This window comes from Paroedura picta, chromosome 13, assembly GCF_049243985.1.
Source record: "Paroedura picta isolate Pp20150507F chromosome 13, Ppicta_v3.0, whole genome shotgun sequence".
Lineage (NCBI taxonomy): Eukaryota > Metazoa > Chordata > Lepidosauria > Squamata > Gekkonidae > Paroedura > Paroedura picta.
In genome coordinates, this window is record NC_135381.1 from 1,182,900 (window position 1) to 1,208,274 (window position 25,375).

Below are 25,375 nucleotides of genomic sequence, written 5' to 3' on the forward strand. Positions count from 1 at the left end.
AGGGAGCCGGCGGAGGAGCGGGCGTCTGCATCCTTGGGCCACAGGGGGAGCCAGCCCAGGCCCGAGACCCCTCGACGCCTCCCCCTCCCCCTCCCCCTGCTCCGCCTCTCCCTCCGCCCCCGCCTTGGGCTGGCAGCGGCGGCGCTGGGCGGGCGGGCCATCGGCGGGGAGCTGTCCAGCAGGCAGAGCTCCTGAACTGGCCTCGCCCGGACCGGCCCCCCCCCCCCCCCCCGCCATGGCAGCGGCCTGAGAAGAGAGCGCCCACCCGGCCCGGCCATGGAGGAAGACCTCTTCCAGCTCCGACAGCTGCCGTGAGTGGAGAGGGGCGGGCGGGGAGCACCCCAGGATCGCGGGAGGGCCGGGCAAGCCCCGCTGCCCCTCGCAGGCGGGGCGGTGGTTTCACAGCAGGGATGCTCAAGAGGAGACCCATTGGCCGCCGAGCTGAGCCTCTCCACCTCTAACATCGGGGGCCTGCTCCGGGTGGGGCTTGGCTGAGAGTCACCCACCCATGGGGAGGAGGCGGGGTGGGGTGGGGAACGCTCCCTCTGCACAGCTGCAGGGGCTCAAGGGGCTGAGCTGCCTTGGGCCTGGCCAGGCGGGAGGATGCCGGAGAAGCACCTCTGCTTTGTGGTGCCGCTTGGTGCCCGCCAAGGGCCGCTCTCCCTTCAGCAAACGCAGCGCCGTCTCCCGCCCTCCAGAGCTGAGAGGTCTGCAATGCATGCCCCGAATAAAGAGGGCTTGCCAGGGAGGGATGGCCGAGGCACATCCGTGGAGTTCTTGGGCATCAACAGGGTTTCTCCCCAGCAGACCCGCAAGGGAATCCGGCCGTTTGCAGTCGGCTGCCTCTTGCTTCTTCCCTAAAGCTTTTCCTTTGAAGCCTTCTGAAAATCGGGCTTGGAGATTGCTTCTTCCCAATGCAAAACATTTGTCCTCGTTTGGGTGTTTCTCGTCTGCCTTCCTCTGAGGACTAAGTGGTGTGGGTGCACAGATCGTGTCTCAAAGGAAAAATCAGAGCAGGTTAGGAAGAACCGGTATCTTTGGGGAGACGGATTTGTGGCACCTCCGGAGGGGAAAGAAAGGGTTTAGTTATCCAGTTACAGACTGAGAAAGACCCCTAGAAATGCAGCCACCAGCACAGCCAGGGCAGGCCCAGGAAGAATCCGGATTCTCCTCAAAGCCCAAAAGAGTCTCCTTCTCTCCAGCAGAAACACTGCAAATGGGAAACTTCTCCTTTGTTTAGCTGACAGACCTGTTTGGCCTCCTGTCTTCCCTCTGCTTCTCCCCTCTGGCAAGGGCAAGGCCTACAGGTTTGTAAGGGGTGCACCCAAATCCACATCTATGGGGAGGTACATCAAAAGGGACACATGAATGAGAGGGACAGAGCTCTACCCTGACCCACTGGACTTTCTCGGGACCCCTCATCCCAAATTCTCCGCTCCCCCACTGCTCTGTTGCCAGAAGTGGGCTGTGTGCTTGTGTGTTCAAAGTGCCATGTCACAGCGCCCCCTCATGGGGTTTTCAAGGCAAGAGATGTTAACTTCTAGCTCGGATGGGGCCCACTCTGCACATGCCAGATAATGCGCTTTCAATGCACTTTCAAAGGAGATTTTCCTGTTCACAGGGCACCTGCCAAGCAAAGCACAGCAGTTCTCAGTGACTCTTGTCAGATTTCTGCACAGGAAAATCCATCTGCAAAAGCACACTGAAAAGTGCACTATCCAGTGTATGCAGAATGGGTCCACACTAGCCCAGGCCCAACAGAAGCCACCTCTTCCTGGGTCGTGATTAGGAAGCAGCTCCCCAAAGACTCAGACTTTGTTCTGCTGCCTCAGATGATCCTGGGGACCCACCGGGATCTCTCTTCCTCACCAAATAGAGGTTTTCTGCGGACTACAAAAACGCCCGGGGAAATCAGCCTGGCAGGTTAGACGTTAGAGGATGCTCCGGGGCCTTGTTTGGTTTCTTCCTAAGCATTTTCTAGACCAAAATTATTACCTCTTTCAATGGATCCACATGCATAGGCTCTTGCGTCTTCTAAGTACCCATGACATCCTGTCCTCTCTGCATCAATAGGGTGGTCAAGTTTCGCCGCACGGGGGAAAGTTCCCGGTCAGAGGAGGATGCCGTATCGGGTGAGCACGAAGTCCAGATTGAGGGAGTCCAGACGGCGTTAGAGCCCGTGGAGCTGGAAGATGGCGGGATGGTGCCAAAGGAGTTTGCCAACCCAACCGATGGTGAGTTGAAGGGACATGCATCCAGGCCTGAGGAAGCATAGTTTATTAAACTACCCCTTTGGGCTTGGGGACTTCCAGTTTTCCACTGAGCTCCTTTGGCTGGGCACCCAGGGTCCTTGTTCAGGTCCTTGTCTTCTGGGGGCGTCTAGATTCCAACATGATGCCAGAGAGTGTCTAGACTCAACTGGCGAAGCCGAGCCTTGTTTCAGGCACGGAAGACGGTTAGCAGACTGTTTGCAGCGGCCACAGCCTGCAGTTCAACCCCCTTAACGAGAGCACTTGATTCTTCTCCAGATACTTTTATGGTGGAAGATGCGGTGGAAGCAATAGGATTTGGCAAATTCCAGTGGAAGCTCTCCATCCTGACGGGCTTGGCATGGGCAAGTAGACTGGAGCAGTGGCCAAAGTCAAGGCTGGGCTACGGACTGCAGGATGTGGGCCGCTTCCAGCCCTTCCCCCCTATTCTTCTTTGTCTTCCCAAGTGAATAATGGGAAGGAGGGCTCATTCTGCTTTCTTGCTCTTCCAGATGGCGGATGCCATGGAAATGATGATTCTGAGCATCCTGGCGCCCCAGCTTCATTGTGAGTGGCGATTACCCACCTGGCAGGTTGCATTGCTCACCTCGGTAGGAAAATAGCAGACAGCACCTGTATTCTGTAAGGTTTTTGACTTCCTGCTGTAGGTTGTTAACAGAGCAAAAAACCCAGGCATTCCAGCAAACTCACCAGTTTGGGGGCAGAGATTGGGGCTCCCTCCTCATATCTCTATCCCTCCATCTTCCCCTCCATTTCTCTGTCTCTCTCTCTCCTCCAGCTCTCTGTCTCCTTCCTTCCCTCCAGCTCTCTGATGATTAATGCAAAGAGATTTAGGCCTCATTGCCACGTTTCTTATCAATGGGATTTCCTTCTGTGTTTGTTTATTTTCTTTAAAAAAAATTCTTTAATTTTTTTTCGTGCTGCCTTTCCACCCAGTTTAGAGTTCTGAAAGTGGCAAGCAGCTTAAATAACACCTTCTAAAAATATATATGCAAAACAAGTAAGCCAAACAAATAAATGGGGAGGAGGATCAGTCAGGAAAGAAATGCCATGCATAAAAGTCACACCCACTAGCAGGAGATGTCGATGGAAGGGGCAAAGAATTGCATATTTTGGTACCACAACTGGGAAGGCCCTTTCTTGGCTTGCCCCCCCTCTAGCCTCAGGGGGTGGAAGAACCCAAAGGAGGTCTCCTGAATTGGACCTTAATAGTTGGCCACATTCATATTGAGGCAGGCAGGCCTTAAGGTTTGCCTCAAGCCCTACAGGCATCAAAGGTCGACTCCAGCACCTTGAAGGGGGGGGGGAATGCAGGTGGAACAAGATTTCTGTGAGATGCTCCTGATACTCCGCTTCAGTCAGCATTCTGGCCACCACGTTCTACACTAATAGTAGCTCTTAGACACTCTTCAAGGGCAGCCCTATGTGGAGTGCCTTGCAGTTGTCTAATCTCAAAGTCATCAAGGCCTGCAACACAATGCTGCAGGTGGCTCACCAGCTGACGTTGGGGGCAGGTGTCAACCACCTGCTTCTCTAACAGGAGACCTGGGTTCAGCAGCACCTCCAGTCTACAAATCTGTTCTGGGGGGGGGGGCGGTGCAGCTCCATCTGAAAAATCAGCTCATGGACCAACCCTTCTGTCCGCCAGGAGCACCTCCATTGGACTGAGATTCCATTTCTGCTTATTTGCACTCATCCATCCCAAAGATGGAGCTTTGGTAGTTCAAAAGTTAGTAGCGCAAAAATGACTGGGTTTCTTTCTTGACAGTGCAGCCCCTGGGGCATCCTCGGGGTATAGATGTGATGCCCTCCCCTTGAAGGCTGATGGTAATCTTGAGTGGCCTGAATCTTGTCTTGTTATCCTGTCTAATGAAAGCACTTCTTTGCAAAAACGTGGCTTCCAACTCAGATGTTTCTATGTTTTGAGGGTTCATTGAAGTTGTTGTTGGGGGGGGGGATGGACTCCTCTTGGTCTTTGATTCTGAACATAACAAAATCTCCCCCTTTTATTGACCACAGGTTGTTTTTGTGGGCATGATGTCCAGTTCCACCCTCTGGGGAAATATCTCAGACCAGTACGGAAGGAAAACCGTAAGTCTCGGGTGTTCTCTGGAAGCCATGTTAGTTGAATGCCTTGTATTGATGGATTGAGAGTCCCTACTAGCCAAGGGAAGGGCCTTAGATCAAGGGGACCTGAATCCCCACCTTTGCCACTAACCCCCTGAAAGCCAGCATGGGGTCATGGTTAAGAGAGGTGGACTCTAATCTGGAGACCCTGGTGATTTCCCACTTCTCCTCCTCCACATGCAGCCAGCTGGGTGACCTTGGGCTAGTGACAGCACTGATAGAGCTGTTCCCGCAGAGCCTTTCTCTCAGAGCTCTCAGCCCCACCTACCTTACAGGGTGCCTGTTGAGGGGATCGTAACCTGCTTTGAGACTCCCAATTAAAACAGCCACTTCTCCTTCTTCTCAGAGTCCCCTCTCTGGAGTCCAGATTCACATGCACCTCCTACAGCATTTCCCTCTCCCCATTGGTGGGCACCTGCCAAGCAAAGCACAGCAGTTCTCAGTGCATGACTCTTGTCAGATTTCTGAGCAGGGGGGAAATAGAGGCCAAGGACAGGGGAGGGAGGAGGTAGAGCTTTCCTGTTCCCAATGGAACTGAGCACGTGTGGGAGCAGCCATGGAGAAGGACCACCGGCCCCAGGTCAGCGAAGGCCTCTGAAGGCCCAGTCAGCCTGTCTCTTGTCTCTCAGCTCCACGCTGTCACCCTCAATCCATCCGTTGGGTTTGGGCCGATAACGACCCGTCCTCCCCGCCCCCTCCTCTCCTGCAGGTTAATGTCCAGTTTGCCTTCTGGTTCCCTCGGCAGAGGTGGGCTGGAGGCTGGAAGGGGAAGATGGAGGCAGGAGTCCCAGGAATGCTTGGCTGCTGTGGGGCTGGGTGGGGCGAGGGATGCTGCCCTGGGCGCTCCCTCTCTCTCTCCCTCTCCCTCTTGCTTTGGGTCTCCCCTCAGGGCCTTCTCCTCCGCTGTCCCCATTCTCTGCAGGGGCTCAAGGTCAGTGTGCTGTGGACCTTGTACTATGGGATCCTCAGTGGCTTTGCACCCATTTACAACTGGATCCTGGTGCTGCGGGGCTTGGTGGGCTTCGGCATTGGAGGAGTGCCTCAGTCGTAAGTAGACCCTCTCCTGCAAAGCTGGGCAGCTCCCCAGAAGGCCACAAGAAGAGCGTTGCTGGATCTGGCCAGAGGTCCCTCGGGAGGACCAGCGGAGGCTGAGGCCTTCCCTCGAGGTTGCCTCCTGGCCCTGGGACCCAGAGGGGCCACCACTTTGGGAAGTGGAATAAGGATGCCACCCGCCCCCTCATACACACACACACCACATTACAGCTCACCTCCAGACTGCACAGATCAGGTCCCCTGGGGGAAAGGGATGCTTTGGAGGGGGGCCTCTAGGGCACTCAACTGTCCTCCCCAGGCTCCAGCCCCAGATCTCCAGGAGTCCTCATCCTGGATGTGGCAACCTTACCCTCCCACCCTCCACCAGTGGCCAGGGGAGAATTCCTGGCCCTTTGGTCAGCACTTTCCCCTGTTCCTCAAGAACTCTTTTTGGGCGGGTGCAGAGACCTTTCCCTTCCTCCAGAGCAGTGTTGGGTCAGGCCTCTGTCTGGATCCTGCCCTCAGTTCGACCGTAGGGCTGGGTTGGGAAGGGGGGGCTTGTGAGGACGTGGGTGGAAGCCTTGCCATCTTCTGCACCATCTCCTCTGAAGCAGAATCATGGAGCCCATGTGCCATCTCCCCCCTCCCCAAGTCTGTGTCACCCCCCTGCAGAGGAGCTCGCCCGCCTCGCAAGACCTTTCCGCTCAGGAGGGTTAGTTCTGCAGCAGGGGCCCTTAAGAGCCCAGAGCAGGACCTTCTCCTCTGGGAAGGCCAGGCAGGGTGAGAGTTGGAGTCACCATCTGCAGCACTCAAGGAAGGGAGAGCAGCTCTGGAACAAGCTGCTCACTGCTGGAAGGGGGAGGGGCTCGGTAGGCCCAGAAGCAGCATGTGGGGCACGCCCCCCCCCCCGTCTTCTGTCCTGGTCAGCATGAGCACTCTGCGTCCACCCCCCACCCCCACCCCCACGCGCCCGATGAAACATTGATGCTCGGGCTATTCCAGAAGGACTATTCCAGTGTAATTTGAACCTGCCCTGGATCAGCAGCTAATGGGCTTGAATTTTAAAAAGGAGAACGGGCAGTGCATGGTTGCCCTAGAGGTCCCAGGGCACTCTCAGAGCTGTCCCTCCTCTGATGGATTCCCCCGCCCCCCCCCACACACACACACACCCCAGGGGAGAGATTCTGCCACTCTGCTGCTCACCAGCCTGGGCTGGACGGCGTCTTTCGACGTGTGGGCTGACTGAACCAACCTGAAGGTGTTCCTTGAATGCTGGACTGGAATTCAGGCACACCGGAGAGGCTGATGAGATTTCGGGGGTGGCCGTTTTCAAAAATCAGGGCTCCCTACCTCAGTTGGCTGCTGCTTCACCAGTTTGAGATGCAGGCCCCCCCCCCCCTCTGCCCTCCTTCAGCACCTTCCTCTCATCCTCTTCAGGGTCACCTTGTATGCGGAATTCCTCCCAATGAAAGCCAGAGCAAAATGCATTCTGCTCATCGAGGTGGGTAGTCTGTCTGTCCATCTGTCCATCTGTTCGTCCATCTATCCACCACCACTCCTGGGCCCTGATAAAGCCAAATAAAAGAAATGGAATCCTATATAACTGGCAACCAAAACTAGTCTAATCCTCCCCTCAGATGTTGGGGGGGGGGGTTAATCCTCGCCACTTGCTCAGGCCGCCCGCCCGTCTCTTCCCCTTCCCCACTGGCAGGTCTTCTGGGCCATCGGGACGGTCTTCGAAGTCCTCCTGGCTGTGTTTGTGATGCCCACCCTGGGCTGGCGTTGGCTGCTGATCCTCTCGGCCCTCCCGCTTCTGCTGTTTGCCGTCTTGTGCTTTGTAGGTATCCCCTTGCTGGGGAGGGAGTGGGTTCACCTGAGTCTGCCCAGGGTTTTTGTTCCTGACTTCCTTTGTCCCCTCAGTGGCTGCCAGAAAGCGCCCGGTACGACGTCCTGTCTGGGAACCAGGAGAAGGCCACTGCCACTCTGCAGCGGATCGCCAAGGAGAACGGGGCCCCGATGCCCCTGGGCAAACTCATCATCTCCAGGCAGGTGAGGGACGCGGCAGACAGATCCGCACCTCCGAGGCAAGACTCCGAACCCGGGCACTGATGTTGGTTTTGGCAGAAGACTTCTCTCTCGCCCCTCGCCTGGGTCTCAGGGCTCGGGGGAGGCACACGGCATTCCATCCGATTATTCTAGAGCAGGGGTAGTCAAACTGCGGCCCTCCAGATGTCCATGGACTACAATTCCCAGGAGCCCCCTGCCAGCAAACGCTGGCAGGGGGCTCCTGGGAATTGTAGTCCATGGACATCTGGAGGGCCGCAGTTTGACTACCCCTGTTCTAGAGCATTATTATGAAGAGAAGTAGAAGAGACCTGCGGGACATCACCTCACCATCCGGTCTCAGCAGCAGCCTCTCTTCCTCTGCTCGGCCTCTGGCTGCGTTCCAACTGTTCTTGTCTCCACGCAGGAAGACCGAGGGAAAATGAGGGACCTCTTCACCCCGCAATTCAGATGGACCACGCTGCTGCTTTGGTTTATCTGGTGAGTGGTTTAAACCCTCTGCCAGCTTGGGCCGCCCTTTGCTATCTCTGCCTTTGCCGCTTGCTTCAAGCGGGGGGTCTTTAAAGCTCCCCCAACTCTTCTGGCTCCCAGAGCTCACAGGCCAGAGGCAAGGGGGGGGGAGTGTTGCTAAGCAGGCAAGCCGAAGGGGTCCACAAGCAGCCCTGCCTGTGCCTGAGGATGCCCCTGCCGGACTGAGTCGCTGGTGCGTTTACAGTGTCAGCCAGGGGCCTGTTGTCTCCTCGCGCCCCGGTCTCTCAGGCCCTGATCCCTGCAGTTCCAGCCTGCGGTCCACTGGCAATGGCGGTGCTGCGGTGCATACAGAATCAGCCCAGGAAACGGGAGGCCTCCAGCCTTCAAGGCAGGGAAAGGAAGGGCCCAGTGGAGCCCAGAAGGCAATTCAGGAAGGGCTACTAAGGGTTACGTGAGGCTGGGAGGAAGAGCCCCCCTGTTGCATTCCCCTCTTCCATCCAGGCCTCGAGGGCCCAAGCCCTGCGGCCTCCTGCTTCTCTGGGAGCTTCTTCCCGCCAGCAACTCTGCCCTGGCTGCCTGCTTCATGCAGGTGTGTCCCAGATGTTCTGGGAAACCGCCTGACAAGGTTTTTGCAAGCTTCTGACCCGTCCAGTCAGCTTGGCTTGGACTGGATCGGTCCTTTTCCTCGGGACTACCCCAGAGATGGCCCATTGAGTTCTGTGCCGCCCGGCTTGCACCAGACCCTCTGAGACGCTCCCATGGCTTCCCCCCACAGGTTCTCCAATGCCTTTTCTTATTACGGATTAGTTCTATTGACGACAGAGCTCTTCCAAGCCGGAGACATCTGCAGCAGTAAGTATGGCCTGGCCTCGGGATATGAAACTGCAATAAAGGAAAGCGAATGCCACAGATCTCGGACTTTCCAAGCCCCCCCCCCTCCAAAAAACGCCAAGTGATGACTGACAAAGTGATACCTTCCTCCTCTTCTTCTTCTCCCGTCCTTCAAGTATCCAGCAGAAGGAAAACAGTGAAGGCCAAATGCAGCCTGGCCTGTGAGTACCTGACGGAGAAGGACTACATCGACCTGCTGTGGACGACTCTGTCCGAGTTCCCAGGTAGGCAGCTGGGCGAGGGGCACCGTGTGTTGCCACAGGCTGTTCCCTCGAGGGGCAGCTCCCTTCTGGGAAGCCACAGGAACCGAAGCAAACCCAGGAGAATGGGAACTGAAGTAGAAAGGGCTATGAGGACATACCATTTGTTAATGTTCCTCGTGGTCATTCCCGGCAGGCTCCTCTTAAGTTGCATCATCACCAAGCCCAGGTTCATGCTAAGGAGAGAGGTTTGGTTCTTTGGGTGCTCAAGATGTCCTGCATCTGCGAAAGCCCTATGGAAGTTCAGAGCCACAAATATATCGTGGCCTGCCGAAGCATGACAAACAGGGTTCAGAGAAGCAGGGCAGGGTATTCTTGATCAAGAGAAGATGCACCCAATAAAACTTCTGACTAGCCCCATAGCTTGCACATGGCCATGTTAGTGCTGTGTGGCTTCCCTGTGCGTTCGCCTGCAGGAAATTCTCCTTTGCCCCAGGAGACCAGGACAGAGGCTGTTCACAAGGCTGCTGGTAGTCAAACGGAATCAACCAATCTCTCTTTTTTCGCCAGGTGTTCTGGTGACCTTGTGGATCATCGATCGGATTGGTCGGAAGAAAACCATGGCGGTCTCTTTTCTAGTCTTCTCCCTTTGCAGCCTCCTGCTCTTCCTGTGTGTCGGCAGGTGAGGAATATCATCCCAACCAATGGGAAGGCCTGCTTACAAGGAGGAGGAGGCTAGCTGGGTGGTGCTGGCAGAGGTTGGATACGCAAAGAGGGGCTCAGCACCAGGGTGCTTAAGAGAACAACATAGATTTATTGAGGAGAGAAACAAGCTTTGCATAGGAAGAGGAGAGAAAGAGTCTCATCTATCTGACCTGTTGTCTTCATTCCGTCTGTTGGCAGGCAAGCAGAGAGGAAGTGTAAAATCCAGTAAGCAAAATTTGCTCACGATCCCTGGCCCTGAAGAGGTGTTTTCGGATCTGAGCCCACTGAGATCAGGGCCCTGTGGGACCGGGGAGGCCTAAAAATACCGTCAGAAATTCTGGTCTCTCTTCCTAAAGAGCCTAAAACATCAGCTAATACCCCCCAACATGTGCACTTTATGGCTTCCTGTCTCGCTAGCAAGAGGGAGGGGGCCCTTCTGAAATTGCTAGACTTTTAACTTAAATTAATCCAGTTTTAGGAGTTTATACATGGATTTTGTTGTCTCATTGTTGTGAGCTGCCCTGATCTGCCTGGGAAGGGCAGCATACAAATGCAAAAATGAGAATAACGGAATGAGCGTGCTCAAAAGGAGCCAACAACACTTGCAGCCATCCCACAGCTGCCCCGGCATCCTGGTCACTCGCCCTCGTCCTGCATTTGTTCCAGGAACGTCCTCACCGTGCTCCTGTTCGTAGCCAGGGCGTTCATTTCGGGAGGCTTCCAGGCCGCTTACGTTTACACCCCTGAGGTAAGGAAGCCCATTCGGATTGAAAGACCGTGCAGCTGCCGGGACTTGCCCGCCACGAAGCAACGGCGCACGCTGAGCGGCCACAGACAAGAGATGGGCGGCAGGGGCGGGCAGGGAGTGGGCTGCTCACCCCGAAGGGACAGAGTGGGGCAGGGCATGCGGAGGGCGGCTTGCGCTGTCGACTCCATGCTGGGGGATTCGTAGAGATCTGGGGACCGAGGCTGTGAGGATGGGGTTTGGGGAGGGGGGACCTCTGTGGGGTATAATGCCACAGGGGAAATGATCTCTGTAGTTGTGATTTCTGGGAGATCTGCAGGCCCCTCCTGGTGGTTGACAGCCCTAAGGGTTGCCAGCTTTGGGTTGGGAATTCCCTGGCGATTTGAAAGTAGACCTGGGGAGGGCAAGGATTGGGGGGGGGGGGGGCTCAGCAGAGAATAATGCCAGAGTCCACTCTCCAAAGCAGCCCTTTTGTCCAAGGGAACCAATCCCTCTGGAGATCGGAGGTAATTCTGGGGCACCCCTAGTGGGGCAGTGGGGAGTATGGGCTCTCTCTTTGCAGCTCCGCACTGGCACCGCCCTAGAGACGGCCAGGAGGTAGAGCTGCAGAGATCAGCTGACACAGGGATCCAGTGGAGTCTCATTGGGCACTGTAAGACCACCAACGCTTGCTGGCCTCCTCATCTAAGCGACTTGTCACACAGAGCAGGCTGAGCCACATCAACCTCTCAGCTGTAGGAGCTGCCACACCTGAATGGAGGGGGGGCGGGGGCAGCGGCAAGAGATCCACGGCTCTTTACGTCTGTGGTTCTCTCTGCAGGTTTACCCGACGGCCACCCGCGCTCTGGGCCTGGGGACGTGCAGCGGGGTTGCGCGAGTGGGCGCGCTCATCACTCCGTTCATTGCACAGGTAAGACTAAGTACATGCCGCCCTCTCCATCCCCCATTAGAACGCAGCCCAGCCAACGGAAGTGGCCAAGGAAAGCCAGACTCTTGCCCAAGTGGGTGGGCCCTTAATCGGGGGGGGGGGGGGCTCAGGGTGCCTGACATACCTGCCTTTCGTTGCCCTCTCCGTGCAGGTGATGCTGGAGTCCTCCGTCTACCTGACCCTGGTGGTCTACAGCGGCTGCTGCCTGCTAGCTGCTCTGGCCTCGTGCCTGCTGCCCATTGAGACGAAAGGCCGGGGCTTGCAGGAGTCCACCCACAGGGAGTGGGGCCAGGAGATGTTTGGGCGTGGAGTCCCCCGATCAAACTCTGGCTCTCAGGGCTGATGCAGGACCTGTGGGGTGGAGAACCGGGCCGTCTGGAGGTTTCCCCCCAACCCAGATCAGAAGGGCACGGATGCTGGATGCGTGGCTCCTTTCGGCTCCCCCCCAGTCTGTCGCTTGGGCAAAGAGAGTGAGTGGGTGGGGGCAGCGGGGGCAGGTGTGCAAACGGGATGACTGTGGTGCAGCCGAGCAGAGGGAGGCGGGGCCGCTGGGGTCATGGCGGGCAGCCACACTTGCCGTTTCCTGTGGCCGTCCAGCTGGTGGTTGGAGGCCTGCATCGGAGCCCGGGCTCTCCTTGAGATGGCAGCCGCTCTTGACGCCTCACAGCAAGCACCCTCCCTCCAGCACGCCTGTCCCTAGAGTGGAACGCAGCCCATCCTGCGCACCTGCCAGTTCAACACCTGCCTTGCACTTTCCCTGTCCTCAACAGCCACTGGCATTGAGACCATGTTGTGAGTCTGCTGTGCTTCCTCAGGTTCCTCTGCCAAAAAGAGAGAGAGAGAGATTGGTTTCTTGAGGACTTTCTTGGCCCTTTCTGAAGGGTCATCTTGCACGGCCGACGCAGAGTTCTGCTTGAGGCAGGATAGGAAAGTCTGGCTGGCAACCTGGGAACAGAAACTGCATTTTTCTAATTGTCCAGGCCCGCGTTGGGTGAGTCAGGGAAAACTGTGGTTGTGGTTTTGTGTGTGTGTGTGAGTTGCCCTGTATGGGGGACCTCTTCCTGTATTTGCGGTCAGAGCAGTAGGCGTGGCAACCAAATGGGCTCACTGGAACAATATTATAGGGAAATGCTTCCTTCTAGCCCCATGGCTTGAGATTGGAACGATGAATGCACAAGAAGCTCCTGATCTGCAGGAAACCGATTGGTCTGTCTAAACGCTTTGATGCTCCAGAGTGTTTGGAAAGTGTACTTAATATTGATGGGAAGGACTTTGAGGCCTTGTGAAGCAGCGTCTCAAGAACAAAAGCCCCGCTGGATCAGAAACACACCCTGCCCCGTTTCCCGCTACCAGAACAACAAGCAAGAGATCCAGTATCCAAAGGGCTGTGTGCACCAAGTGGGGACTCCCACTCCAGACACATGGCATCTCTTAGCAAGTAACACTGTCACCTTAACAGCCATCAATCACAACCCCCAAAAGCCTAAATCCGCACCCTGCATGAAAAGCCTCCATTAGACTATTTCTTTGCAGGTTCTTTTCTTGTCTGCTGGACACTTCCATGGAGTCACCGTCCCACTGGCTATTGAAACAGGCTGCCTAAGGAGGTGGTGAGCTCCCCCTCACTGGCAGTCTTCAAGCCAAGGTTGGATACACACTTTTCTTGGATGCTTTAGGATGCTTAGGGCTGATCCTGCGTTGAGCAGGGGGTTGGACTAGATGGCCTGTATGGCCCCTTCCAACTCTATGATTCTATGATAAACAAATGGAGGTCAACAGAACTCCTGGGTGTGTCTACTGTTTTGAATATCTTCTTCTAGTAGCCATTCTCACATATATCTTGTCGTTTTCATCACAATCCGGGGGACCAAAGTTGTGCATAACCATGTCTTAAAGCATACTTAAAGTCATTAATTCTGGAGTGACGTTTCCTGCTATGCCAACCAGATCTCTCTGGGGTGCCTGCAATTAGGAAACGGTGGCAGTTTCTTTCTCTGCTGTTTTTATTATTATTATTATTACTACTACTACTACTACTACTATTATTATTATTTTAATTTCTTACCTGCCACTCCTGGCAAGCTGGCTTGTGGTGGGTTACAGCATAAAAACCCCAAAACAAAAATATCCCATTAAAACCAGTGTTCAGCGGGTGTTCCCATCAAGCTTTCCGAAATCCAGTTTGCTTGTGTGCTTTGCTCAACGCCAGGGAGCTCTGCACGCCTATGAGGACAAGAGCTTTCATTAAGCAAGGATGACGCACAGGAAGGTTCGTCAAGCTGAATCAAACTTCATTTGAGTCAACAGGGTTTCTCTTAAGCAGCGCAAAACAAGTTTCTTACACTTTTTTGGGGGGGGGCGCTGGGGAATGAATATGTTGTGGTTTATGAAGACTTGGAAACCGAGTGTATTTGGGGGATTTAAGATACGAAAAATGACCAGGGCAGATAGTGCCCAAAGGGGTAGTTACGTTAGTCTTTTGCAAAAGAATGAAATAAAAGGTCCATTGGTCCCTGAAAGGCTGCCAGAATTTATACCGGTATTTATTCCCGCATAAATTTTGGTTGTCTTTTGGTCGTCGCTGAGATTCTGTTTAACACTGTACATAACAAAAAAATCTTCCAAAGGTTCCTTTCCAAACACTGCCCTGCATTTCCCCCTTGGGAATGGGTACAACCCCTGAAGATCTTGTGGGGTTAATTTTGGGGTTCAGAGTTCTGCCTGTCAGTCTGTCCAGAGTACAGTATGGTTGTGAGGGGAGAGGGATTGTCTGCGTCTGCTGGGACAAATGACCTTTGTATTTCTCGATGCTTGCTGGAAAAAAGAACACTGATGAATGTTTCTCTTGTGTTTGAATGTACGGTTTCTAAACTAGACACACTCTCATGTGGAAGAAAGAGGCTGGTATCCTGAGCTTGTTGTGCTCTATTCTTGTTTCTCTGTTAATGAAGCAATGTGAGATCGTTCGATTTGACAGTTGATATTTTATGTTGAATAAATGAATAGTTTTTACAATAATGGGGGCCTTTGTTTTGTTGGGCTGCTCTGAATCCAAAATGACCAGCCCCCTCCCCTGCCAGAGAAGACCACAGCAGCATCTCCATCCTGGAGAGCCTCTTCCAGAGCATCTGCCTTCCTTCCCCAGCATTTTGCCTGCCTTCAGACTCACCCCTGAGACAATTATTAAGAGTTCAGAAGGTGAACCTGATTCCCTGATTCTACCAAATTTGATCTTCCATGTAAGATTTTTTTAAAAACCAGAGGCTTTGGAACGGTTCTCCAACTGATCAGAGATTGGAGCGGGGTGGTTTAACCAGCTTCCGGTCCTCCAGGATCCTCCCGAATAATTTGGCCGCCTCCATCGCACAGCCCCAGTGGATGGTGATTCCAAAGCCCGCGTGGCCGTAGTTATGAATCACCTGAAACAAAGACAACAGGCAAGAGCAGAACATGGGTTGTGGCCCGATCCTTTGCCATTCTCCCCCTTACGGGTCTGGAAGAAAACGGAGCAGCAGGATGCGACCCAGGGACGGGGCGTGTGGTGCTAAATGGGCTCCAAGTATCAGAGAATCTCCCCAGAAGGGAATCAGCAAGCCTCGCTGGACAGAATTCAAGAGACTGGGTGGATCCCAGCATCAGACCAAGGGCAGAGACCCAGCCAGGTGAGCACTCAAGGGAACTCAAGGCCAGGCAGGTGCAGCTGGCAGAACAACCCAGGTCTCAGCGGAGGGTTCAGGGACAGTCAGGGAGAAAGCTGCCAAAGCAATTCTTTTAAAAATCTTTCCAGCCAATCAGACCTCCAATGGCCACCCAGGAATCTTGCTGGGCAAAAGCCCCACCTGGCCCACCTACTTTATTAAAGCAGTCAGTAGGCATCTGGAAAGCCGGTGCTGGGGGGCTGTAGGGTGCTGCCGGCCACTGCACCAGAACCCCCATCAAACTCTTATGTATGTCCGTAGGCGCACAGATAGAACACAATGTTCCCAAATGGCACCACAATTAATTCCACCACCCTTTGGACTCCTTGCAGCTCCTTCCACACAGAAACCTGCATACCTCAGCCTGCAAAGGTCCATGGCGTATAACTTCGCGCTCCAGCCGAATGGCAGACCGGGCTGGACGGAGGCCACTCCATTCATCCACAATCTTGGCTTTCTGGAAGCAAAAACAGATTTCCATGCTTTCAGGCACACGAGCTGGGAGGGGCAACAAGAGAGAAATCCACCTCTCTCCTGTGGCTCCTTCCTGCTCGCGGTGGGGCCGAGGATGTGGGCGTACCTGGATGCTTGGCAGCAGCTGGCAGCAACCTTGCCAAATCTGATGGTGGTCCCGGGAGCTGTTCTCTTCGCTCCAGTTTCCCAGCTGGAAAATCCCCCCCAAGGTCACAAGCTGGCTCCTAGGCCAAAGGCAGAAAGTGAGGCAGTCGGGTGGGCCCTGATCCGACATCCACACATGCACAGTCAGTGGCTTAGCGAGGTGGTGGGTTTTGTAAAGTAGGTCACACTTGGCCCAGCAACAGGAATGCTTGGCCCGGCACCAACAGTGCGACCTTTCCTGATGAGCACAAGAACACATTGGAAGCTGCCTGAGACTGACTCAGACCTTGTGGCCCCTCAGGATTGGCACGGTCTGGCAGATGCAGTGCAGCAGTCCGGGGTCATCTTAATGCCTTCAACTGGAACTCCTGGGGACTGCATGCCAAGCACATACTCTGCCTCTGAGCCACAGCCCCTCCCGTGTATGATGCTCTCTGAGACAAGGGATGGCCGGCCTTTCCCACAGTGCACGGCAATTCCCCACAGTGCTCCACTGGGGCCTGCAAGGGCGGACCGGCCCATTCACTGCCTGTGCAATTTCCTGGTGGACTGCAGTTCTGCATGCCAAGGGACCCCTCTGACATCAGCCACCCTGCCCAGGACACAGTCACTCGGGAGGTCAACGAGGTGGAGCAGAGTGGAGGGACCCCACAAGCCCCACAGGGCTCATTCAGTGCTGTCCATTCCAGGGCTCTTTGACTGTCCCCGCCCAAGGCCACCATCCTCTGGCTTGATGTGACTCGTAACTGTTCCCAGGCCCTGAGCTGGTCACACAGAACTGCTTGGAGGCTCCATTGGGGTTCCCCCCTGAAGATTCTTTCCTTACCCGGGTATGATGTATGGCGTCTTATAGATGCCAGCCTCAATATCGTGAGTTATGATGAAATGCTTCACCCAAGGAGCATGTACCTGGAAGGGCAGAACAAGAGGCTGGAGCAAGGGCAGAAGGTTCCCTCCGGCCTTCATCCGGCAGTCCCCATGCAAGAAGCAGACGGCAAGCAGCCTTTGGTCCTACTCTGCTTGAGCTCCTCCAAGCTCCTCCCACTGTAAGCTCCCTGGGGCAGGGAGCCTTGAGAGCTAGCGTAGTGTCGTGGTTAAGAACAGCGACCTCTCATCTGGAAAACCGGGTTTGATTCCCCACTCCTCCTCCACAAGCAGCCAATTTGGAGACCTTGGGCCAGTCATGGGTCGCTTAGGGCTGTTCTCACGGAGCAAGTTCTCTCAGAGCTCTCTCAGTCACACTGACCCCCCAGTTGTGGGGAAAGGAAGGGAAAGCTGCTTGTAAACCGCTTGGAGACTCCATTGGGGAGTGAAAAGTGGGTATAAAAAAGCGCCTTTTCTTCTTTGTCTGTTTCTGAACCTTTGCTCAGCACCATGCTCATTGGGACTGCTGTATGTGCCCTGAATAGCAGCATCACCATCACCACCACCCCTTGTTCCCTAGAAAAAGTGTCCCCCTCCAGGCTCCCTTATCACTCCCTATGGAACCTGCCCTCATCGTCATGATGCAGGGGCTGCCTCTGACCCGGAATGCATAGTCTGCCGCCCTCCCCACCTACTCCTCCTGCTTTGCCACACCGCCTCCTGGAGACGATTCCTGACCCTATCAAGGGCTGGACCTCGCATGTCAGGCATTGCATATCTTGCACCACAGAAACTGCAAAGGGAGGGAGATGCTCGCCTGACCTTAGAATCATAGAATCACAGAGTTGGAAGGGACCTCCTGTGTCATCTAGTCCAACCCCCTGCACCATGCAGGACACTCACATCCCAATCGCTCATCCACTGTCACCTGCCACCCCCTTGAGCCTTCACAGAATCAGCCAGACCTTGGCTGCCCTGCAGCACCACCGCAGCAGATGGCCAGAAGGTACATAGCATCTTCCCACTCAGCAGGGCTCAGGAGCCAGGAGGCACCAGCAGGACCCCCCTGGGGCTTTTTGGTCTGCAACGCGGCGCAGAGACTGGCTCCCTGTAGCCCAAAGCCTGGCCTCACCTTGATGATTTGACCCCGGCCAGGGCACAGTTCCGGGTCCGGCTGCAGTTTGCCGGCACGAACCCCAGTACAGTTGATGATGACATCCAGCCCTTCATCCATCAGCTAGTGGGAGACGGATTTGCAGAGTTATTCTCCCTCTGGGCCAGGCAAAGCAATGCAGCTATCCAAGCCCCCTCCCCTGCCAATCTCTAGCCTTGGAGGTCACTGCCTTTTTGGAGCATATCTGAGAAACTGCCCATCTCTACAGGGATCTGACAAAGGGAGCTTTAACTCTGGAACAATTCTCCCGGGAAAACCTGGGGCCATCAGCCTCTTCTCTCGCTGTCCCACTGCAGACCAGCACGGCTCCCCTCTGAAACGGCCTGCCTGCCGGTCACCTTCTCCCAGGCCTCCAAAGGTGTCTCTTAACCAGCATCCTCACATTGCACTTGTCCTTCCACCAACTCTGAACCACCCAGCAGAGGACTCTAATGACCACCTTAAAAACCCTGCACCGTTTACTTGTAAAGACAGAAGGTGGTCAGTTAATTATTACATTAATTAATGACGGCAGCATTATTTCAGAAGTTAAAGAGAACACTGTCACCAGTCCAAATATCTGGAGACAGTACTGTTTCAGGAGCCCCCTCCCCTATTTAAATTTGCAAACTGGACTTCCCTTTGGGTCATTTCCTCTGTGCAGTTACAAAAGAGTAGCGGCTGACTGGTTCTGACCAAGGTCTCTCTACATTCTACAACATACCTGCCCGACGCTTCAATTTCCCACTAACCTCTTGGAAAGAGTTGATTTTCCGATGAAAGAACTTGACTCCCCGCAACTTTAGCCTGTAAGAAGAGAGCCAGCCTGAGGGACACAAAGGCTGCACCTGGGGCCCTTAAGCTGCTCACAAACCAGGAATGACTTCATGAAGGCACTGCTCCTACCACAGCTCCCTGGCGGCACCAGAGCTCCACTTCTTTGGTCAGATGTGTGGACACCTACAGCCAGCTCTGGATTGGGACATTCCTGGAGGTTTGGGGTGCAGCCTGGGGAGGGTGGGTTTGGGGAGGGTTCTCAGTAATGTAGAACGTCATAGAGTCCAGGTTCCAAAGTGGACATTTTGTCCACAGGAACTGAGCTCTTCAATCTGGAGAGGATTTCTAATTCTGGGACATCTCTGAGCCCAACCTGGATTTTGGCCGCCCACCCAAATTTATATTTCCATCCTGCTGCACATGGAGATTGGATGTTTATCTGTAAAACAGGCTTGGGACTCGACAGCTCCCATTTAAAGCAGGAGAGCTTGTTTTTTAGAACTGGGTTCAGAAAAGGGGTCAGGGCCAGGTGGCACCCCACGGAAGTGGCCATGACCCAAACCCACTCCCGTGACCACTTGGGTTAGGGAGGGTGGATTTGTCATGATCATCGTTTACATTTTTAAAAAAACAGCCCTGCTGTCAGAGTCAGGTGGGGTGGGGGCAAGAGGAACAGAAGGTCCAGATGGGTGGAAGAGAGGCACTCCTAGGAAGGAAGGCAGAACCCACACATCAGGCCCCAAATCCTGAATTCCTTGGGATGGAGTGGACTGCAAGGTCTACTGAGAACAGGATGCAAGTACATTGCACGGTCAGAAGCCTGACAGGTACCAAAGAGATTCTCATTTCTAGCACTTCCCTTGGGCCATCTTTGCAGGCATGTCTGTGGGCAGTTGCCCCAGTTTTTCAAAATCAATTACCAGGCAAGGCTGATTGATGAGAGGGCCCTGCGGACCAAGAGCTGCCTTGTCTGCTGTGAGGAAACCAGGGGACTTCCACAGCTACCGCTGCCTGCCCTGCAGGCGGGATTCCTAGGCCCTGGGTTAGCAGGACACTATAGTTCCTCGGAGCCCTCGGGACCCTGTTTCAATTTTTGACTGCAACATTTTTTTCTTCACCAACTGAACAGTGACAATAAATTTCAAATGGGCTGGTGGGATGGGATCACAGGCACGTGGCGAGGCCATCGGGATAGAAAGGAGGAAATGCTGTCTCCAACACACCTGTCGGTGAGCCAGGGGAGGTAGATCCTGCCCTCGAGCATCGGGGCCGTGTTGAACCAGCCGTAACTGCAACCAGAAAAGGGAAAAAGGAGGAGGAAATGCTGCCCTCGGAAGACCTGAACAGGTAGGGGCCAAGGCCTCCCTACGTTTTCCCAAAGGGTTGCCAACTCTGGCTTGGGAGCTTCCCGGAGGTTTGGGGGTGGAGCCTAGGGAGGGGCTTCAGAGGGGTGTTATGCTGTAGAGTTCACCCCACAAAGCAGCCTCTTTCTTCTCAGGAATGGATTCTGGAGATCAGTTGTAGATCTCTCCAGATGCTGCGTGGAGGTTGGCAACCCCAGCACCCACCCTGTAGGACAGGGCAACCCAACCCAGCTGAAGGGTGTATTGGCCCATACCTGTAACCAGGGAACTGCTCGAGCTCTTTCTGTGTTAAGTTTCTAAATCCCAAGGCAATATCTTTCCACGAGGGATCCTACAGAGAAGACAAAAGTTCAAGTCTGTTTATAGGGTCAGTAAGGAGAGAAAAATCCCAAAACGATTGCCTTAAGGCCGGCAGTACCAGAGGCCATCACTGCCTCTTCTGGCAGCCAATTCCACATGTCAATCTCTCTAATTGTCAAGCAGAGTTTCCTTTTGACTGCCCATCAGTTTAATTGGGTGCTCTCGAGGCCTAGTATCTGAGGAGAGGGAGTAACATTTCCCTGTGCCAATCCTCTCTGCAGGGTGCATAATTTCATACACCACATGTGTCGTCCCCGTTCCCCTCCCCAAGGCCCCCAACTCTTCAGCCTTTCCTCCCAGGGAAGAAGAAGAAGAAGAGTTGGTTCTTATATGCTGCTTTTCCCTACCCGAAGGAGGCTCAAAGCGGCTTACAGTCACCTTCCCTTCCTCTCCCTACAACAGACACCCTGTGCGGTGGGTGAGGCTGAGAGAGCCCTGATATCACTGCTCGGTCAGAACAGTTTTATCAGTGCGGTGGCGAGCCCAAGGTCACCCAGCTGGTTGCATGTGGGGGAGCGCAGAATTGAACCTGGCATGCCAGATTAGAAGTCCGAACTCTTAACCACGACACCAAACTGGCTCCGACCCCCCTTGCCCGCTGGGTTGCCCTCTTCGGCAGCTTTTCCATCTTGGAGAGGAGGCTGGGGTTCCGAAAGAGACAGCCAGAAAGCGATGGGAAAAACTGCTTGGGTTGTTTCCCCACTGAACAGTAGGTCTTCTTCCCCCTGATCCGGGGCCCCCTGGGGTAAGAGCTGCAGTGCCACCGTGCGGGAATCTGCGACCTACAGGAACCGGCTGGGTAAAGAGGTTGTATCCAGAGAGCAGGAAAAGGCCCATGTCTCGAGCTTCCGGGGAATTCATGTGCTCCAACATGTAATCAAAAGTTTCTTTGTTCCACAGCCTGTCAAATTAGACGGGACAGAGTCAGTATTCCTGTTTCCCAGTATCAAAAGATGCTTTTTGGCAGCAGATCACATTCTGGGATCGGGCCCAGGAGACCACCAGACTTTAAGAGGGGTTCTCGGTTCCAGACGACTTGCTTCCACACCCAAGAGAGACGGCATTACAGGCAAATCTCCCATCCCCTCCTGCCTGGTCCTTCTAACTGGAGATTCTGCTGGGGATTGAACCTGGGGCCTTCTGCATGCCAAGTGGAGGCTCTCCCTCTGAGCCATAGCCCCTCCCAAGGTGGTCTGAAAGAGATTTCCTTTCTCTGCCTTCCCCCTTCTCTTGGATGCTGGGCCCGTGGGGTTTGTTAACCTGCAGGCAGGAACATTTGTCTGTCTCGGGGCATTTGGGTGATCTCGGATGTCTGTAATGAAAGAAATGTGTGTGCACCAGGCGGTCTGATCTCTCTCTGAAATTATTTCCAGCTTTTTTCCAGTGGAAAATGCTGCCAAGGGATGCCCATTGGGCATCTGCAGGAAGGAGGGCTTCACCAGCCTCTTGAAGCTCTTTATGCTATTCCTCAATGGCTCTGCTTTGTTCATTTTGCACATTTAATCAAAATGGGCAGAGCCTGTGAAATTCAGCAACAGGGGATCGATCGTCCCTCACGGACAAAGCCACGTATGCAGTGCTTTGCTGGCCAAGGTGGCTGGAGGTGGGGAGGGAAGTTTTTGCTCTTACGTTTCCTGGGTGTTTCCCTTGTCATAAAGGTATGGCTGCCAGAGTCCGACTGCCCCATCGCTGGTGGTGTGGGGTGTGAATCTGTCAGCGTACACCTCAATCTCCAGCGGCTGGCCGCTCAGGTGGTGCCGGTCGTAGATGCAGAGGGCTGTGGACAGTCCGATCACGCCAGCTCCAATCACAGCCACTCGCATGGCAGCCTGCGGAGGATGGCTGAGAAGACAGAATGGCGGCCATCTTGCTCATACACAGCTGGAAGTAGATCCCAGTTACCACAATTCATTCCAGACTGATTCCTGTGGTGAGAGGCACCCCCATAAAAGGCCAATGGTCAGAGCTAACCGATGCACTGTGCTCTCACGCATAGAGGAAGCGCCTCTCGTGTCAACAAAGGCTCCTTTTACCAGAGGAAAGGGCCGCTGTCTCAGGGAAAAGATCTGGGGGACCCAACTGGAAGCATCAACAGAGCAGCTGTATTTTTAAGTCCACTAGCACCCTTCCTTCAGAGACTGGCTGTTCTGGGCTGCAGTGGGAGAGTTGGATCGGAGTCCAGCAAGTTTTGGAGAGGTGTAAGCTTCCAAGAAGTAAAGGGACCTTCATCAGATCTGAATCGGGACGGAGATTTCTGGGCCCTTTTATCCCAGCCAGAAGGTGGGAGGGGAATGTTGCAAAGAAGGAACTCAGAGCCAATGTGCAAAGTAATTAGCTAGATTAGAGCAGAGGGGAAATGCTGGGGAGGGCAGGAAATCAGCTTTGGTGGGGAGAGAAGAATTCTATCTTGACTTCATTCACAAGTTCAGACCAATGGGTCAAACAGGTCTCTCAGTTCTTGCTTATACCCGGAATTGAACTTTGTTGGCATTGGAAGTGCACCCACTAAGGAGATGATATCAGGAGGCTGTGGGATAGATGCCAGGGACTGCTACCATGCTAACAGAAGCTGCTTTTGAGGCAAGGAAAAGCCTCTGCTGAAAACTGACAGCTGCAAAAGTCTTAAAGGTGCAGGGCAGGGGATGCCTTTGCCTTGAAATGCATTAAACAGGTTTTTAAAAACTCAACCATTTCTTCCCCTTCAAGAGATGAGGAAGATCTCATCTGGCAACTGGACAGAAAAGTGGGGGAGGGTTCACCAGTGGAAAACTGGCCAGGGGTTGCGAGAGGCTCCCAGGGTTTCTGGGAAGCCACTTGTGGAGAGGACGTGCGCAGGCCGCACATGTGAGCACGGAGATGCTCGCTTTGCCGGGAGTCAGAGCATGCGAATCTATAGACAGCATGCAGAGGGGTGGGAGGGGGTAACGTAAAGGCTGCCGCCTGTCCGTTTCTAGGTCAGTGTGTCACTCCCAGTGGTTCCATCTGCCTCGCAAGCTTGGCACATCTTCTGGCTGTGTCCCCTCCAGCCACTTGCTAACAATGCAGCCCTCTGTGTGCCGGGAGGCCTGGATGAAAGGGCTGCACTTCAGTTCTCAAAACTCAACACCCACGTGCCAGAGAACGGGGGCTTCCCTCCCTGCAGGGTCGTGAATAGCAGTTCTGTGGCTGCCAGGGATTCTTTCAGAGAAAGGCAGCAGCAGGAGGAAGCCCTGAGGAGGCCGGCTACATTTCTTGCCAGAAATTCGAAAACAGGAGAAAGGCTTCGCTGCGCTAGCTTTTAGCAAAAGCGGTTTCTGAAAGCCCTGAGCTCACGCTGGCCCTGAGGTTGCTGTCTTGTCTCGCACACCACAAGGAGGAGGACAGGGCCACTGTTGGGACAGGCAGGCGGCTCTGAAGTAACTGCCATTGGGCTGGATCCGCCGGGCCTGTTTTGTGGACTGAATGCCCAGATGGCCTCCCTGCGCAGGCTGGCAAATGAGCTGGTTTCTCAGTGGGGAAGGGCTGGCTCCAGTGGGGGGAGACCAAGGCAGGGGGCTTGGAGCTGGCCAGAGAATCTCTGGGAGGAGAAGGAAAATGGCCTGAGGAATAGAAGTGCACGTAGATGGGGGCCTCTGAACAGGAGGCCACATGGAGGCGGTGGGGAGAGACAGAGCACCTTGGCCAAATCCAGCCCCAGCTTGTGAAGACGAGAGAGGTCCCCCGGGGAGGCTCTGAATTAAAAGTTCAGAAGGGCTTTCCGTGCAGTCAGGATTCTTTCAACCCCGAGAGCTAAACCTTGAAGCGTCTGCGTTCACCGATTTGCCCTGCAAACAGCAACTCCGCAGGACTTTGGTGTTTTTCAGTTCCCTTCTGCCTCCCACACACAAGGAACACAAACCGCACCAGTCCCCCCACGCCGAATGCCCATGCCAAAAGTAAGCCAGCAAATAAAGGTTACCCTCGTTCTGCCCCACGTCCAGGAAGGCTTTCTGACTCTGCTCTCACCCCTGCTGCTCAGCAGGAGACGGTTCCAAAGTGTCCTTGCCTGAAAGTCCACGCAAACCTTGTCCCAGGAAGACGGGTCGAAGTCCCCCAGCGAGGGGCCGCTGCGGGCAAGAAGGTGGAGCAACAGCCGTCTTCCGCCAGGGGAGGAGAACTGGCCTCTGGCCAGGAAGCTCCACTCTCCAAGGAAGCTGCTCCCTATTTTGGTTTTCCTGTAATCTATAAAGTGTATTTTGTTACCACTCTCAGCTGCCTTCAGCTCCATAAGGAAGAAAGGCAGCAAATAAATACTACAAACATATATAAATAGTAAGACAGCTTCTGGTGTCTGAGGGGATCTGACTGGCTTCTGTGGGCGTGGACTGCTCACCGTGGCCCTTTCACCCTCGTCTCCAGCCCTTCTGCCACAATGGGTGCCTATCCCCTCAGCAAGAGAGGCAAGGGCCACCCCACCCCCCATCCTGTTGAAAACTGCCATGGAGAACCAGGCTTCGTTTGATTTTTTAAATAGTTTAATGTTTTATCTTGTGGGGATTCATTTCATGCTTTAACCCACTGCGAGGCAACCTGTTGGATGGCAGTGGGTAATAAACTGAATAAATTAGTAATAATAATATCCCCCCACAACCCAAGGCATAATCCACGAGGACCTACTTTGGTACAAATCTATGGGATTCCTGCTCTCCCCCAGGCAGGGACTATTTCTGGTGGACTGTACCTATAACTGTTATCTAAATTGACACCAGAGCTGTTTCAATAGGCCCCATTGCTAGCATCATATTTGCGGCTCTTGCAATTGGTTTATGCATTTATCGTAGGGCATGCGCGTGTGATGCGGCCGGGAGATCCAAGGGGCGTTCGGCCTGCCTTGCCGTGGCCTGCCTCTGCGTTGTGACCCTCCCGCGTGTTCCTTGGAGGAACTGCCTCCCCAATCCCTGGAGGTCTCCCATCCAAATACTAGCCAAGGCCAAGCCTGCTCTAGGTGGCCGGGGCGGAGGGAGGAGGCCACAGTCCTCTTCTCTGTGTCTCCACCAAAGCCGTGGCCAAGAGCCCCCAGGCCACTCCCCCCCCCCCCCCAGTGCTGGGACTCCCTCGCTCGGGAGACCCAAGGGTTGCTTGCAGATCTG

The 25,375-nt window shown here is 54.5% G+C and overlaps 2 protein-coding genes across 5 annotated transcripts in view; one reads left to right on the plus strand and one right to left on the minus strand.

Annotated features, from left to right (window-relative positions):
• The first annotated feature begins 52 nt into the window (after nucleotides 1–52).
• Nucleotides 53–14,451, plus strand: SVOP (SV2 related protein). The gene is made up of 16 exons (XM_077309114.1): nucleotides 53–311; nucleotides 2,074–2,234; nucleotides 2,529–2,614; nucleotides 2,762–2,860; nucleotides 4,290–4,361; nucleotides 5,320–5,444; nucleotides 6,867–6,930; nucleotides 7,141–7,266; nucleotides 7,350–7,478; nucleotides 7,900–7,973; nucleotides 8,740–8,816; nucleotides 8,972–9,079; nucleotides 9,626–9,737; nucleotides 10,427–10,508; nucleotides 11,326–11,415; nucleotides 11,585–14,451. Exons 1-16 carry the CDS (start codon nucleotides 277–279, stop codon nucleotides 11,774–11,776), a joined length of 1,632 nt encoding a protein of 543 aa, XP_077165229.1. The 5' UTR covers nucleotides 53–276; the 3' UTR covers nucleotides 11,777–14,451.
• DAO (D-amino acid oxidase) overlaps nucleotides 14,398–25,375 on the minus strand; it is a 52,926-nt gene continuing 41,948 nt past the window's right edge. For 2 of the 4 annotated variants that reach the window (XM_077309119.1, XM_077309120.1), the window contains 9 exons: nucleotides 24,205–24,467; nucleotides 20,162–20,238; nucleotides 19,767–19,832; nucleotides 18,519–18,573; nucleotides 17,746–17,850; nucleotides 16,576–16,658; nucleotides 15,712–15,829; nucleotides 15,490–15,588; nucleotides 14,398–14,852 (listed from right to left, as the gene is read on the minus strand). In XM_077309119.1, coding sequence (XP_077165234.1) covers nucleotides 14,721–14,852; nucleotides 15,490–15,588; nucleotides 15,712–15,829; nucleotides 16,576–16,658; nucleotides 17,746–17,850; nucleotides 18,519–18,573; nucleotides 19,767–19,832; nucleotides 20,162–20,238; nucleotides 24,205–24,467 — 998 coding nt within the window. In that variant the 3' untranslated portion in view covers nucleotides 14,398–14,720. Of the gene's footprint in view, nucleotides 14,853–15,489; nucleotides 15,589–15,711; nucleotides 15,830–16,575; nucleotides 16,659–17,745; nucleotides 17,851–18,518; nucleotides 18,574–19,766; nucleotides 19,833–20,161; nucleotides 20,239–21,053; nucleotides 21,169–21,896; nucleotides 22,110–24,204; nucleotides 25,279–25,375 lie in introns of those variants that run through there. The other 2 variants (XM_077309121.1, XM_077309118.1) reach the window with 2 other exon arrangements.

Bases quoted from the DNA above. Each gene is read 5' to 3' on its own strand.
- SVOP (XM_077309114.1), top strand. From the start codon at position 277: ATGGAGGAAGACCTCTTCCAGCTCCGACAGCTGCC. The intron at 7,479-7,899 runs GTGAGGGACGCG...GTCTCCACGCAG, and splicing joins AACTCATCATCTCCAGGCAG to GAAGACCGAGGGAAAATGAG. The intron at 7,974-8,739 runs GTGAGTGGTTTA...TTCCCCCCACAG, and splicing joins CTGCTGCTTTGGTTTATCTG to GTTCTCCAATGCCTTTTCTT.